Source organism: Salarias fasciatus, chromosome 19 (genome assembly GCF_902148845.1).
Source record: "Salarias fasciatus chromosome 19, fSalaFa1.1, whole genome shotgun sequence".
Lineage (NCBI taxonomy): Eukaryota > Metazoa > Chordata > Actinopteri > Blenniiformes > Blenniidae > Salarias > Salarias fasciatus.
The window spans coordinates 5,176,861-5,192,631 of NC_043763.1; the positions used below are offsets into that span (position 1 = coordinate 5,176,861).

Below are 15,771 nucleotides of genomic sequence, written 5' to 3' on the forward strand. Positions count from 1 at the left end.
TCTCTACATGCAGCCTGCAACTGTCGGAACTGTTCGATCAGGAATCTGCTGCTTCTCCAGGTGTGAATATTTTAATATTTAACAATCGCTTTGAACTTCAGCTCATCTGTTTTTTGGTAAAATGGTAAATGGACTACACTTATATAGCGCTTTTTCATCTGCATTAGCAGAGACCAAAGCGCTTTACACTGCAGGATCACATTCACCCATTCACACACACATTCACACACCGTGAATCATGATTTTTCCTGCAAAAACAAAAGTCATTCCTGGAAACCGGATCCCAGCTGCTGCGTCCCCCCGGGGGTCACCGGGTGAAGCCATTTGAGGAGTTTGAAGAGAAGCCGCGAGGTGAGCCGGTGGATCACACAGATCAGCACATCTCCAGTGTTTGGGGGCTGATACACCATGAGAAAGGATAAATCTGGCTGGTCGTGAGCGGGAACGGCGGCGGCGGCGGGTGCGGGCGCACGTGAGCAGCCACAATACCGAGCCCACATACATTAACTGAATTAGTAACGCCGCTCCTCGCCGGGGAGGGATTTAGAGGAGTTGAATTATGTAATTGCATCTGCACGATGTTGCAAGTCGAACGACCGGGAAGCGTGGAAATTCACCGCGTCGCCGGCCCGCGCGGCACGCAAAGGTGGCTTTCCGCCGCTCTTCGTCGGACACTTTAATCTATTACGGCGTGGAGCGCGGCGACGCGCATGAGTGAATAAGTAATCATCCGCTCCGGCCGGGCTGTTTGTTGTTGCCACCGGAGGAGCGGGGAGCGCCACTCTCCATTGGCCGACGCGTCTCTTGCTCTTTTCAGAGTCTGAGCGCGTGAGACAGCTAATCTTTGCGTCCGCCTCAAGGGCCGTACAGAGGCGGGAGCTATGGATCGCACAGCACCTGCTTAAAGGGAAACAATGGAGCGCCAATCGCTCCCCCGTGGATGGACGGAGCTGTGATTCTAGAGAGCAACTTCCTCCCAGCGGGGGGGCTCAAGCATGCAAATCAGAGTCCGGGGAGGGACAGGCCGGTCCGAGACGGCCCGGAGGGCCTCCTGCAGGAGCAAGCAGCAGTTTATGGAGAAGATAAACAGTCAGAGAGAGGAGGAGCCCCCCCCCCATCTCTAACCCCCCCCCTCCCCGCCATGCAGAGCCTCAAATCAACAAGCCCAGTCAGCTGAAACAAACTGGCCAAGAGTTCACACACACTACATGCACCAAACGAGCCGTGCTCCAGATACACTGTGAGTCCCCGGAGCCCCCCCCCTACCCCTCCACCCCTCCACCCCCCCACCTCACTCACTCCCAGCATCCCGCTGCAACAGAACATCTGTGACGGGCTGAAGCATCTATTACCTGGAGCCCAAAGTAACGTCTGGTCCACTCCGCTCCCCCCTGGTCGGCTGCCCCCCCCCTTAGCAACAAGCAGCAGGAGGCTTCATGGTGGATTGCCCGAGGAGGGGGGGGGGAGAGGAGAGGACGAAGATGAAGAAGAAGGAGGAGAAGAAGAAGGAAAAAGGGGGGATGAAAGCAGTCGAGCAAGCGAGAGGAAGAGAGAGGAATACACACAGAGAGAGAGGAGCTGGCCGGTCACTGCAGTATTCCTCTAGTCCTCCTCCTCCTCTTCCTCCTCCTTCTCCTCCTCCTCCTCCTCCTCTTCCTCTTCTCTCTTCACGGGTCCTGCCTTGCCCCGGCAGTTCAGGAGATCCTCACATGCGTGCACCTCGTTCATCCCCCCTCTCTCCCTCCGTCTGCATGTGTTCCAGTCTGAGCCAGAGCGAAGGGAGAGTGTGTGTGAGAGAGAGAGAGAGAGAGGGAGAGGGAGAGAGGGAGGGAGGGAGAGGGAGATGCTGTGCAACAGAGAGGGGCAGATCAAGTTGAAAAAAAGGGGAGGGATGAAGGAATTAGAGGGAGTATAAAGAGAGGAGAGAGAGAGCTGTGTGGAAAGGAGGACGGGGAGATGCAGGCTGCAGCGGCGCCCACTGATGCTGAAAACAAGAAACATTTCATTAAGCGGATATTGAAATGCTAATATGAAAACAAGTTAGAGTTACCGAGCACGAAGAGCAGCTATAAATACACACTGCGCCGTCTGAACAGAGATAACGCCGCTCGCTTCCCATTCATCCCCGCTTTCCTCCAGCCATCCAAACATTTCCCCACAACTTCTGCTGCTCGCATGCTCTCCACCGATCCCATGTCCTCCTCCTCCTCCTCCTCCTCCTCCTCCTCCTCCTCCTCCTCCTCCCTTCATGGAAAGCTGGGAATCATTCAAGCTTAAATGGCAAGCCAAATGAATAAACCTTCTTCTTCCTGCAGTAAATGAGATCCCAAAAGCCCCCGAGGAAGATGCTGAAGAAATACATGGCATGGCCAATTTGTGAATGCATGCATGCAGAGTGAACACACACACACACACACACACACACACACACACACACACACACACACACACACACACACACACACACACACACACAGATGTTTGTGTTGACAGAACCGGTTCACCAGCTATCAGAGTCCTCCTGCTGGCCCCCCCACCGGGCTGATGTTCTCTCAGCAGAGGTCCGGCCTGCTGTAAAGGACCTTGACTGCAAACAGGTTTTAATCAGGCCGGACCGGATGAAAAGTCCACTTCTGGATTTTAAAAGTAGAATTTGCTCGGTGTGTGTGTGTGTGTGTGTGTGTGTGTGTGTGTGTGTGTGTGTGTCTCTGGGCAAGAAGCAGATTAAATTTTGAACAGCTCCAAACTGCTGTTCTCGGCGAACGCGGTAACCAAGGGAAACCGAGGTCACACACCCGCGTGGAGCGGCGTGTCTGCTGGAGTGTGAAAACGTGCTCGCCCTCCACATTTCTCCCACATCAGCAGGAAAAGAGCCGTTGTGTGTGTGTGTGTGTGTGTGTTCCACCTCCCCGGCCCGGGCGTTAATAGAGATCAGCTATCACATTTACCTTCCTACAGTAACCGGCAATCCCCTGCTGGTTAGAACAACACCGCACACACACACACTCACACACAATCCGCTCTGACCCACGGCCTGCATGTCTTCCCGTCCCGGCATTAAGGAGTGTGGTCATCAACAAGGTGACAGACAGGCAGGCAGACAGGGACTCCTCTAATCTGCTTTAAGGGGGCCTGCCCTGCTGTAAGCTGCATTAATGCTAAATTATTGAACAGCCAGAGGCCAGCTGTGTGTGTGTGTGTGTGTGTGTCACACCCTGCGTCCAAATATATTGATTAAGGGAATCAAAATAAAGTCAATATTTCAGCGAGATGAAACGAGCTGCAGAATTTTGGAGGCATTTGTGTCCATTTGCACTGAAATTGATGTTTTTTTTTGCATGTTTGCAAATGTTGGATGAATGTTATTGGAACTGTGCAAAGATCAGCGCGCTGGCTCGAATAATGGATTTTGAACAGACGCAGTAATGTGGGTGTCAAACATAAGGCCCGTGGGCCAAACCTGGCCAACACGAGGCTCCAATCCGGCCAAATCTTGAAGAAAAAATAATTTCCTAAGAGTAGTAGACACTATTTTATCTGCTCTGTCCTCTCTGTGGGTCCACGGGCCTCATATTTTGAACAGATTTATAGGATTAATACCAGAAGCCGTTGGGTGCGGATCGATGCTCTTCCAAGTTACGCTGATTTGTTTTCTGTCTGAAGATGTCGGACCCCTCTGCCTCCTCTCAGCTTCTCCTCTCTGGTGGAAACAGCCGCTCTCCGTTAACCACAACACAGCAGCAGGCGTCCGTCCGCCTCCCGCCAGGTATCCGATTACTCCCACCGTCACCTGGGGTGAACCGGTTAAAGAAAAAAAACTCCAGACGGGGTGTAATTCAACAAAATATCTTTAATAGATATAAACTTTTTTTTTTTTTTACACATCACAGCTGAATGGAAACAGTCACATGCTGTCACACATGTTAAGAATGAAGGCATAGGGGGCGATCTGCTCTGCGGGGGGTCTCCCAAACATTTCTCTCTCCTATCACTTTCCAGTAAAGCAGAATAACGATTAAAAAAAAAAAAAATTTTGTAAAAAATAAGGATGACGGTGCAAATTTTGATGAATATTAAATTCTCCTTATATACAGTTGCACGGTATCCGAGTACAAAAGGAAACAGCTACATTATGAGGCTTAAATAAGGGCTTTATGGGCTTTCAAGCACTTTTTAATTTTTTTTTTTTTACATCTCTTCAGGAGGGGATTTACAGAGAATCAGTACCGATTCACTCTGTTCACAGAGTTCAGGATCAGATCTGGAGCTTTTTCTGCATGCTATGAGTGAGAACAGGGTCACGGCCATGTAGTTTTCTCTCTTTTTTTTTTTTTACATGTCGTCAACACTAGGTGGCGCTGTGGTTCGGTCCACTGCAGCAGGCGAGGTGACGGAGGGGACTGGGGTGGGAAAACGTCAGCCGGATACACTTTGTCCCACACAGCTTTCTCTGAATGTATATGGCTACTTTCTTCTTTCTTTTTGTCATAAATACTCTTTACATCTTATCGAGGAGTGAGAAAATAAATGTTAACATCACTTATTTACAATTAGCGACATGATTTCTATCTTTATGGCACCTATATTGTGTTTGTACAATATATAGTCGTCATGTTTATTATATTAAATGAAAAGGTTCTCTGTGTCTGTCTGCATATATATTCACTCATAGGACCATCGGAAACAGTTAGATGTATAATCTGGTTAGTAAATAGAAAAATAATCGTTTTAATGAGGGTAAAAGTTGACTTTCTAAAGAACAAACTCATTCTAAGAAGGCGTAGAGGGACGGGGGACTTCTTTTCTTTTTTTCTCCTTGTGCAGCGTGAAGAATTCTTTAATTTGTGTTGGAGCGTTTTAATTGGAAATCTGCTCACTTGTAATTAGGTTAGCTAAATGGGAACAGCAAATTTAAATCCCTCCAGGTTAGTTTCGACACATTTCTCTCTCTCTATCTCCCAGCGGTCCATCAGATTGGAAACAAAGCGTCGTACGGTTCGTGAGCGCCAGAGGAAGGGGAGTGCATGCTGAGCTGTGCTGTCTCTCCGTTCCCGTTCGCTTTGTCCTGGAAAACAGTCGATGGAGGTGAAGACTCGACGCGGCCGCCGGGTTCTGAGGCCAGTTTACGAACGCCGGCGGCCTCAGTTCATGTCGATGGTGTTGAAGACCCACTCGGTGAACTTCTTGAGCTTGGCCGAGGCGCTGTACGACTCCTCCAGGAGGCGCTGGTTGTCCTCTCGTAGGCTCTGCACCTGAACTTGTAGCGACGCCTTGGCGTCCTTTTCCTGAAGAGTGAAAAAACGCAGCTGAATTTGAAGAATTATGTAAGATGCAGGTTATACCACTTTTGAACATGAGGGGGCAGCAACGAGTCTCTGTAGTAACTAATTCGTCTTCATGACTTCGGAAATCAGAGCCACGTATACTAATAAGTCAAGATCATTAAATCCACTTTTTTGTGTTCATCATAGTTGGAAAATGGCTCACTGCACCACCTTGTGGAACTAATTGGTATTACAACAAGACCAATCGATACGTTTTAAGCTATAATGAAAAAAATATTGAACACTGGCTGATAAAGTCTGTACTTTTTTCTTATAAATCTACTTTTTTATTGATACTTTTTATAGAATCAGTGTTTTTTTTTTTTTTTTTTCCGACATGCCTCTTGGTTATCCGCATTATAAAACTTTCCCCTCATTTAAATGAATAAAGAAATAAACAGAAAACGTGTCTGGACTGAAGCCGCCTGCCCTGCCTGTCTATCTCTCCTCCCGGGAGGAGCTGGCAGGAATTATCAGCTCCGAGCTGCATTTAGTTGTTTCAGCACAATATGCATGGTTGCAGATAGCAGAGGTGTGTGAGAGACGGTAAACAGAGCCAGGAGATCGTGCACTTACCGAGGGAGGATATTTATAGTTAGAGTGTGTGTGTGTGTGTGTGTGTGTGTGTGGAGGAGATCAAGCAAAACAAACTCATAGAACAAAGTTTGATAAATCAAACTAAGCAGTAAAGAAAACTGAATCAGGGCATTTATAATCAGGTTATTAAAATTTGGTGTTAAGACAGGATGAGCTGCATGAATATTTTGTGAAAGGATACTGGTGTGTACTTGAAGTTGTGTGCACACATTCGTCAGTGTGTGTGTGTGTCATTGTCCATCGACTGAGCATGTGCAGAAGAAATATTTACAACAGCTGTAGTCTGAATGTGCAGCAGCAGCATTTCAGAAAAGTTTCCCCCCCGTTTACACGGTGACAGAAAAGTTTGTGAAAAAGTTCTACTTTGGGAGAATTTTTCAAGAAGTTGCATTTTCAGTGCCCGTTGTCATGGAAACAAACCGTCATGTCATGTAAACCGGGCCCGAGAACTCCTCCTGAGGTGAACACAATGCGGATCGATCTGGACGTTCATGCGTGAATTCATTCCCATGATGCTCTCCGTCTCACCTTCTTCAGGTCCTCCTGCAGCGCCTTCACCATGGACTCCAGCTGGCTCACTTTCCCCATCAGACAGGCCGGAGTGTCTCTGAGGAGAGGGGGGACAGTCGGGGACAAAGTCACACGGGTCGAATGTTCCTCCGCCTGATCTTGTTCGCTGGATGTTTTCTGGAGATTATCGACCCGACAAAACCAGCACTGGTGCTGCTTTTAACTCATTGTCTGCATTCGGCCGGAGAGCGGGACTGATTAGAGCTATCAGCTGCTGCAGCCCGTGATTGGGATTCAATCTGTGGCTCCTTCCAGGGAGAGCGGCAGATTAAAGCAAACACTGGTCTTGGGCCATGACCCGGGGCCTCTTACCCGGGCGAGGGCTGTCTCAGGGGGGCGGCCTGAGGCTCGGCCTGCTGGGGGCTGCTGGCTGTGGCGCTCTCCGCCATGGCGCTCTCCTCCTGGGCCGCCAGGAAAACCAGCCTCTGCTCTGTGGTGGGAAAGTGGGAAAAAAAAAAAAAAAAACCATGTTGCTGGACCTGGAGAGAAGATGGAGCACCAGTGCCCTCCTGTGGCGGGAGGAGAGATCACAGCCTGGCGGTGGGACTGACCCTCGAAGGCTTTGGCAGCGTCCACCAGGTGGGCCCAGTCCAGCGGGCCGTCGGCGCCGGCGCCGGGCAGCGGCATGAGGGCGGGCTCCTGCAGCTGCTGGATCCTCCTCTCCTGGTCCGCCTCGGGGCCCTCGGGGGCCGTCAGGTCTCCTGAGGAGACGGCGGGGCAGCCGGTGACGCACACGCCTCCACCCACACCCACCTCTTCCCGTACGGAACCCGGGCTCTCACCGAGGGACTTGTGCGAGGCGCGGCGGCTCGGCCCGTGGCGGGCGGTGGGCGAGCGCGGCATGGTGGAGCAGCTGAAGAGCAGGTCGGTGGGCGTGTCCCGCGGCCCGCCCGACGGCGCCTCCCGCTGCCCGCTGTAGATGCTCTCGTCCGACAGCGTCCGGTGGAGCGGCCGGCGGCTGGGCGGGGGGCCCGGGAACGGCGGCTGAACGGAGGAGGAAACAGCTGATCAACGACTGAACGAGTCGGTCCCAGCTGTGCGTGTGTGTGAGTGTGTGTGTGTGTGTGTGTACCTTCTCCTCGGCGGTGGTGGGCGGCGGGCTGTCCAGCGTGATCAGCTTCTTCAGGTCCTCCTCCAGGCTGGACTTGGCCGTGTGGCGCTGCGGAGACTGCGAGCCTCGCAGGTGGGCTCTGAGCTGCGGCTGGCCGCCCAGCAGGCCGTCGCTCTGGTGCCGCCTGCACAGAAAACAGAAGAAAACTTAAATTAAATGTCACCCAAAAACCAGCATATTTTCCATTTCTGGCCCATTTCACAACGCAAAAACTATTAAAAAAAGACATTAACCTCAGTCTTTTAATTAAAGTAGCTGCTTTTCCTTAACAGTCTACTGTGACGGATGCTTTTTAATTTTTATTTGACCTTTAATTACCCAGGATTGACCACTGTAATCAATTTCAGAGACAAACACAATTAGTAACAGACATGATGACACATTACATGATAAATTACAGCAAAGTGGAAAAAAAAACAATAATGATGAACATCAACGGATGAATTTACCAGATTATCTAACTTTAATTAACTGAAGGCTGCAGAAAGCGAGCATCAAAGAAGCACAAAAGGAGTGAAAATGACTTTTTCTTCTTGATGTTTTTCTACCACAGGCTGCAGATCGTCAGGTTTTCTCACTTTTATGAGCAGTTTATGTTGCACCGAATATGTAACTTGTCAGATCAACTTGAAAAATCACACCGACACCCAGCAAAATACAGATATTTTTTCCAGATGCACCCATTTCTCAAACGGTTCAGATGTTTTGGAGGAAAGATTTCTGGTTGAGGCTTCGAGCCTCCAGCAGGTGGAGCTGTGGGCCGACTGGAGAGGAGTCGTGGCAGTGAGGTAAGCTGTCTCTGGGACAAAGTGAGAAGAATATTCCCTCCTGACAGCCTCACACACACCGCGCCGTGCGTTCATGCCCTGAATGCTCATTTTCTCACCACACACACACACGAGAAGTCACACTCTCGTACTTGCGGGTGCTGCCGAAGTCCACGGAGTTGACGGTGCCGCCCGGCTTCCTCCAGCCGATCAGGTACTTGGAGGTGGCGCCCTGGCGGGGGTAGAAGCTCTTGGCGGTCGGGGACTGGGAGCTGGGGGACGTGGGCGAGGCGGCGCCGGCGGCCGGCTCGTTCTGCGGCGATATGGGACTGCCCGAGTGACCAGAACTGAGAGAGAAAAGAAATACGAACCAGGATTATAATGTACAAAATCACTTGGTATTACATCAAACAGAAATGATTTCAGAAAGTAGTAAAACTTCCTCCATCGTTACATCTCAAACTGTTGTTTTGCTGCTGAATTCACGGATAAAAAAGGGACAGAGCGTCCTTGAGCTTCAGCTCCAGCTCCTTCAAAGAGCGCTTCTGTGTGTCTGAAGGCGGCGTGTCTGTGGAGGTGCGCACGTGCAGCCGCACACTACAAAAACAACGTGTGCAGGTCTGCTGGAGCCCAGCTATTTGTGGCCGAGTGAAGGAAAGAGAGAGAGGGGGGGGGGGCGAGCGAGACGAGCTTCAGTTGATTCAAAGGAAGTGGGATTTAGAAAAGGAACAGTGCTGAGTTCACAGTCTGCGTTTCTCGTAACTTCAAGCTCTCCTTATCCACCGTGGCGAGCGGCAGACACACACACACACACACACACACACACACACACACTTCATTCTTTCTCCCCGTCTTTGTTGCCAAAACCACGAAGCTTGGGACTTTTTGCACCTGGGCCAGATGGGGATAAATCTGTGCCTGCGCTGACGGATCTGACGCTATGAGTCGGAGCGGCGGCGCACCTGGAGTGGGAGGCGGCGTCGCTCAGGCCGTACGGGCCGCCGTCGGCCGCCGGGCTCTTGGCCGGGATCTCGATGGCGCCGGCCACCAGGGAGTCGGGCGTCGGTGGGGAGGGGGAGTCGGCCGCCCCCTGGCTGCACGCCGCCGCCTCCTCCTGCCACGGCGCTCTGTCCCTGGCCCTGCAGGCGCCGGTGGAGGAGGCGGTGCTGCTCTGCGTGGCGGTGTAGGAGGTGGCGTCGATGCCGCTGTCGGTGGAGGCGCCCTGCAGGTAGCCGTTGAGCTCCAGCTCGCCGCGCACGCCCGAGCGGGAGCCCACTTCGTACCACTTCTCGTCGCTGTGGGCGGAGCTGGAGGCGTTGCTGGACAGCGTGTTGCTGCTGGACTGGCTGGACGAATACGGGGCGTCGGCCTGCAACGCCGAGGGGGAAACACACTCTTAATGTTTACACCGACAAAGCTGTTGTTTCAGATCGTGTTCATAGTGATCATTAGCATCGATTAAGCAGCGGTCTTTGTAAACACACTGTCCTCCAGCTGACGAGGCCGAGCGGTCGTCCTCACCTTGGCGCTCTTGCTCGGAGACATGTGGCTGCTCTGCTCCGCCGGCTGCAGGCGAGGAATCACCACCTTGGAAACCACGGTGTCTGCCGGACGGAATCAGAAACGTTACAACGCCATGCGCCAATGGAACGTTTTCCACTGAACAGCCACTTAGATCGAAATGAGAAGAGTCAGTGATGAAGACAAGCTGCAATTCCAAAATCTAATGCAGAGGTGTAGCAGGTATGAGAGCTGCAGGGAGTTAAATTACAGCAGAGTAAAAGATTTTAACGAGTTGTAAAGCAAATTACAGTTCTTTTTTTCAAGTTTCAGGTTTGTCATGTGTTGTAAAAGGAGAGTTCATTAAATGTGAACTTCTTAATGACATGATGCACTGAAACAAAGCCGCAAATGTAGAATTCAATGTATTTCTATATTTTAATGCCATTATTTCATTTACTGGTACCTTGAGATCAAACAGTGCTGTGTGTGACCCCTGCAGTAAAATGAGTTTGACAACCCTGATAGATGATACTTTATAAAATAGAGGATTTATAGAAGGTTCATGACGTTAAGGTTAATATTTTCACTTTAATATTATTAAAAAAAAAAATCAAGAATTCATGGAAAAGGTTATTTTAGCTTTCAGAAGATTTTTGTGAAGGTTTAAGTACTAAAATCCAGAAATTCAAGGGTTTTTGGCAATAAAAGTACGTTATTATGAATCAAACGATTTGTTTTTAGTAGAATGCCAAAATGTGATCAAAATGTTTTTAACTGCAGCCTTTCCAGCAGTTTTTTTATTTATATTTTAAAGCACATAAGAGATACTCAGTCGACACACAACAGTATTTTTGTCATTATGGGAAGTTTATATCATAAACTGTTGAAACCATGTTGATTATGATTTTTAGTTTGGAAGAAACATGAAGAAACAAGGAATTCACCTCATAAGATGTAGATTTGTCATAATGGAACTCATCTCCTCTCATTAAACATGACTCAGCAGCAATCTGACGCACCTGAGCCGGTTTTCTCTCCCGGCCTCCCGGCCGAGTCGGCGTCTCCGGGTCGGCTCCATCCCACCGCAGAACCAGGACCTTTCATCCCGTTCAGCCCCTCGCCGGCCACGTGGCGCCCGGCGGACGAGGGGGACTGGGAGTTGTTATTGAACCTGCAAGAGACACGAAGCGAGGCCATCGAACCGAGGCGCTGCTGGGAGGGAGGCTGCAGGCAGAGGAGGGAGGAACTCACCCTTCAGGCATGGACTTCTGCCTCCAGTGGCCGGAGCTCACGGCGTCGCTGTAGGACAGGGTGGAGGGGGAGTTGGTGTTGTGCAGCGTGCGGCCCATCACGATGGAGCAGGCCAGGGCGTAGTTGTCGTTCCCGGGGGAGTATCTGCGGCGGCAGGTGGGTGTTGTTAGAGTCAGACGCAGCCAGACAGTTGTCTGTTTTGTGTTCTTGTTCTCACCTCTTGGGGTTGATCGGCCGGCCGTCGCTGGAGACGCTGCGGGGCAGAGCGGCGGTGGCGGCGGCGGCGGCGTTGCGGTCGGAGAAGTCCGCGGGCGGGGCCTTGATGAGGGTTCCCCCGGTGCCGGCGGCGCGGGTCTGCGGGCTGGACGAGGTGCGCGGCCACTTGGTGTTGTTGTTGGCGGGGCGGAAGGGGAACTTCAGCTCGTAGGGCATGCCCTCCTTGTGGTTCTTGTAGTCCACAAGTGGCATGTGGTAGATCTCTGAGCAGCCTCTGTCGGCACAGGAAGCGGCCGCAGTCAGGACCGTTCAAGGACAACAAACGCTGTGTTTAAATCCCTGTTTTTGTCATCATGATCCGTTTTAGCTTTAACGAGCGCAACATGTTTACACAGAAAACAGCCTCTCTTTCAAAATAAGAGCAGCGCTGTTGGATCCTCCCTACCTGCGCGGCGTGGAGTCTTCGTGCGGCGGGATGATCACCACCTTGACGGTGACGGAGGTCCTCAGCAGGTCGATCATCTGCTCGTGGGACAGAGACGCCACCGCCACCTTGCAGATCTCCACCAGCCGGCTGCCCTGCCGGAGGCCCGCCTGCCAGGCGTAGCCGTACGGCTCCACCTCGGCCACGATGCCCTCGAAGTTGACGTGGAAGCCCAGCTGGCCCAGGGCGTTGCGGCGCAGGGTCATCTCCGTGGTCTGGCTGCCTTTGGTCAGCAGCTGCAGAAGACGAGGACGAAGGGTGAAGGAAGGGAATCGCATTAATTGTGATTATTTAAAGATTTTTTTTGATGAATCACATAATTAAGCTTTGAGGTTTTTTTTTAAGTTTGAAAAGTGTATTTTTAACCAAGGTGTATTAAGCTGAATGCTTTACCTTATGGGCTGAAAACTGCCTTGAAATGCAAAACAACACCGTTTAAATAATGCAGTTCAAAGTGTGTTTAATCACGATTAACTATGGGAATAATGCAATTAATCTTGATTAAAAAAAAATCTATCTTTTGCCAGCCCTAGTTTAAAGACAACAAATCCTGCAAAAAATTGAATGAACTAGTACTTTAAAATCAAATAAAATAACATTTGTGTCTTCTGTCTTGGTTCGCGTCTGCAGAATTAGGGATCGACCAATTATCGGCCTGGCCGATAATATCCGCCGATATCGGCCATTTTTCTAATAATCGGCATCGGCATTTTTTTCCACCAACAGCCGAGAAAATAAATTTATTTAAAAACGTGCTCTTTGGATATATGTACAGCCATCTCTCTCTCTGCCTGAAGTCACTACTCTGGGCTGTGTAATAATGTGCCACCCACAGCTACATTTTGATGCCAAAATGTTCATTTTTACTGCAAATGAATATCGGGTCGGCATATTATCGGTTTCCATAAACACCAATAATTGGCATCGGCATGGGCCCTAAAAAAGCCATATCGGTCGATCCTTATGCAGAATGATTCAAAATGAACTCATAACATATAATTCATATCACATCATCAGAATATTACTTCATAGAATTAGAATAAAGAGCTGAATGTAAACGTGGTAAACGCAGAGACGCGTCAGATGAAAGGGTTTGTCTGGAGCTGCTGACGCTGCAGCAGATGGCGTCCGCTAATTACCGACGGGGAGCGGCGTCCCGCTCACCTCCAGCCGCTTGACCACCTCTCCGAAGTCCTCCGTGTTGTTGTTGATGGAGCGCAGCGACACGCTCTCGCCGCGCTCGTAGTAGATCTTCATGGAGGCGGGGCTGCCGCTGGACCAGCCGATCACGTCGCGCGTGGCGCAGTTGAAGACCACCGCCTTGGCCTCCTGGTCCAGCAGGATGATGAAGTCGTTGGAGACGGCCAGCAGGCACTCGCGCTCGGCGCCGGCCACCTGGTCCTCGGCGTGCACCTGCCAGGTGACGGCGCCCAGGCTGCGGAGCTCCGCCCCGCTGTACGGGCGCACCTTCTCCCGCCGCTTGTGCGCCAGCGAGATGAAGGGGAACTTCCCGGCGGGCTCCACCGGCGTGCTGGTCACGTGGCGCTCCGCCAGGTCGCGCAGGTACTCCTGCCGCGTGCGCGTCGCCATGGCGCCGAACTTGTCCGACTTGTGGGCCGCCTTCTCCGCGTTGATGACCTTGGCCAGCAGGAAGTCCCTGAAGACGGTGGACTTGGGGAAGGTGACGCCTTTGGGGATGGGGGGGCCGAAGGAGGGGACGTCCTGGGAGCGGGTGACGGCCACACTGAGGGGGGCGAGACGAGAGAATCAAAACTAGATTTATTTCAATACCCATCAAAGAAAAGCCAAAGTTAAATTAACAATCAGAACAAGGAGTCGGTCAAGATGATAAATAAATGACGTTAAGTTTCTTGAACTGGTTGTTCGTTTTCAATCTGCTGAAAAATGAAGCCATTTCTTGAATAGATATGCAAGACTCTGCTGAAAGGACTGCTGGAGAGAGAACCATTCTCACGCTGAAGCACCTTGCCGGCTAACAGGAAGAAAGAAAAGAGTGGAATCAAACAGAAGCCGCGACCTTCAGCTTTCATCATTTCAAGTGTAGCTGGTAGTATTCTGACCTTGAGCCGCTTCCACCTCTCCTCACTGAGCGCTGCCTGTTGCAGCTCAATGCTGTTTGGTCAATTTTACCTAAACCATTGTTGAACTTTTGTAAACAGTCACTTTAAATGATACCATCAGGCCTGAGTAAATGTTTTGTGGAGAAAAAAAGCATTTTCTATTGAATCCTGGAATAACATTAATAAGATTAAAACTGTCCCTGTGTAATGTTCAAACAAGGAAAATGATCCATGCGGTTTATATTTCAGACAAAGGTGGCAAAAGTACTCCAGTTCTTTATTATGCATAGTCGTTAAAAAAAATGTGCGTAAAAAATACTGTATCACCTTCTTTCCTTAAGTTGAAGTTAGAAAATACAAGTTTACAAGTTGTGAAAAGCATTTAAGAAGACACACAAAAAACTTTAAATATCTGAGGCCTTTCATGTGCAGCTTATAAATCAATAATATCATTTTAAACATAAGGCCCGTGGACCAAATCCGGCTCCAATCCGGCCCCACAATCAGGCAAGCAAATGGTAAAACTTTCAAAGTAAACAATGATTTTTGAACAAATCAATACAAAGTTATACTGTAATGTTAATCTTATGTAAATAATTAGATACATGTAATAACAACGAGTTTACAAGTAAACCTGTAAGAGAAACATGTAAGAACGGTCTAAGCCATAAATGCAGAACTATTTGAGTTTTAGTTGAATTCAGATCGGTTAACTATGAAGCAGGAGGTTTTTCAGTGTGTCCTCAAATCACAGGACACACACTCACCGTGTCATGTCTGTTTCGAAAGGTTTTTATCATAAACGATGAGTGAAAACAGAAACTGAAGAATTAGGCGGTCAAAAGCAAACACTTGTTTTTTTTTTTTTTTCATGAAGTGTAAAGTACAGAGACGTCATAAAAGAAATACTCGAGTAAAGAAACATCAACAATCTGCATAGTTGCAATAACTATGCTCGCAGAAAAATAGATGTAACCATGCCGTTAAAAGGTGTTGTGGTCCATAAAAACAGGATTCCATGACATGTGGCAGCAGCTCCATCAATAATAATAGAGCTGTCTGGAAGGACTCTCATGTCTGTCGTTCCACGTTTTGTTCTGTTTATGAGTAAAGGAAAAGAAAGGCCTGTGCCGATCAGCTGAATCCTCTTAAACCACTGAAAGCCTTGTGTTTGAAGTTACACGGTATGTAAAGAAACACACGAGCTGGAGGAAACTGAAGCAGTAAAGAGCGAGTCTATCTCCACCAGCGCCCTGACGCCGAGGGAAAAGTTTCACCGCAAGGACAAACAGCACGAGAGCGTGTAAAACAAGCGGAGTGGGGACACCTTGCTGCCTTTGACCCGTTTCACTTGTGAGCACAAAGGAGGGCGTTAAAATTCCTACAGGCAGCACTCTCCTCCTGTTACCCTCCGCTGCTCCGATTCCACTTCCACACAAGTCTTCCATTACTCTAAATTAGTGAACAGGTGGAGGGAAGAGGCTCGTTCAACAACACATTTAATAAAGTGAGGATTTGAAAACGCTGGGATTGTATTACCGTGAGAAAAACTGGCGCATTCAGTCTCTCTTTGCTTGGTTTCCTATGGAGAGAGGATATAAGAGTCTGCATATATGCTCGGCAGCGTTTCCACTAAAAGCCCACAAGTTTAGAGCGAGTGGAAGACGTGTCCCCGGGTAAGCTGATGTGACAGTCCTGACAAGTCTCTGTGCAGCCCATTAAACAGATAACACAGCCACTGCCTGTAGCAGGGATGTTTCAGCCCATGCCCGACTACACCGCGCTTATAAATACTATACATCCACTGGCGGATGACAGGCCGGCGCTCGGCGTTGACGCGCTGCCATGCCCCTGCTTCATCACGGTG

At 49.8% G+C, this 15,771-nt stretch overlaps 2 protein-coding genes across 4 annotated transcripts in view; both read right to left on the reverse strand.

Annotated features, from left to right (window-relative positions):
* LOC115406351 (regulator of G-protein signaling 6-like) overlaps window positions 1-1,446 on the reverse strand; it is a 41,627-nt gene extending 40,181 nt beyond the window's left edge. For 2 of the 3 annotated variants that reach the window (XM_030116320.1, XM_030116322.1), the window contains exon 1: window positions 1,353-1,446. The gene's annotated coding sequence lies outside the window, so the exon portion shown is untranslated. The remainder of the gene's footprint in view (window positions 1-1,352) is intronic. The other variant, XM_030116321.1, reaches the window with a different exon arrangement.
* A 3,560-nt stretch (window positions 1,447-5,006) lies between these two features.
* Window positions 5,007-15,771, reverse strand: part of LOC115406350 (signal-induced proliferation-associated 1-like protein 1) — a 39,331-nt gene continuing 28,566 nt past the window's right edge. The window contains exons 8-21 of the mRNA XM_030116319.1: window positions 12,988-13,567; window positions 11,785-12,059; window positions 11,341-11,613; window positions 11,124-11,267; window positions 10,892-11,043; window positions 9,891-9,973; window positions 9,332-9,738; window positions 8,522-8,716; window positions 7,564-7,726; window positions 7,274-7,475; window positions 7,043-7,192; window positions 6,804-6,921; window positions 6,450-6,528; window positions 5,007-5,285 (exon numbers count right to left, since the gene is read on the reverse strand). Of these exons, the coding sequence (XP_029972179.1) occupies window positions 5,142-5,285; window positions 6,450-6,528; window positions 6,804-6,921; window positions 7,043-7,192; window positions 7,274-7,475; window positions 7,564-7,726; window positions 8,522-8,716; window positions 9,332-9,738; window positions 9,891-9,973; window positions 10,892-11,043; window positions 11,124-11,267; window positions 11,341-11,613; window positions 11,785-12,059; window positions 12,988-13,567 (2,965 nt within the window). The 3' untranslated portion in view covers window positions 5,007-5,141. The remainder of the gene's footprint in view (window positions 5,286-6,449; window positions 6,529-6,803; window positions 6,922-7,042; window positions 7,193-7,273; window positions 7,476-7,563; window positions 7,727-8,521; window positions 8,717-9,331; window positions 9,739-9,890; window positions 9,974-10,891; window positions 11,044-11,123; window positions 11,268-11,340; window positions 11,614-11,784; window positions 12,060-12,987; window positions 13,568-15,771) is intronic.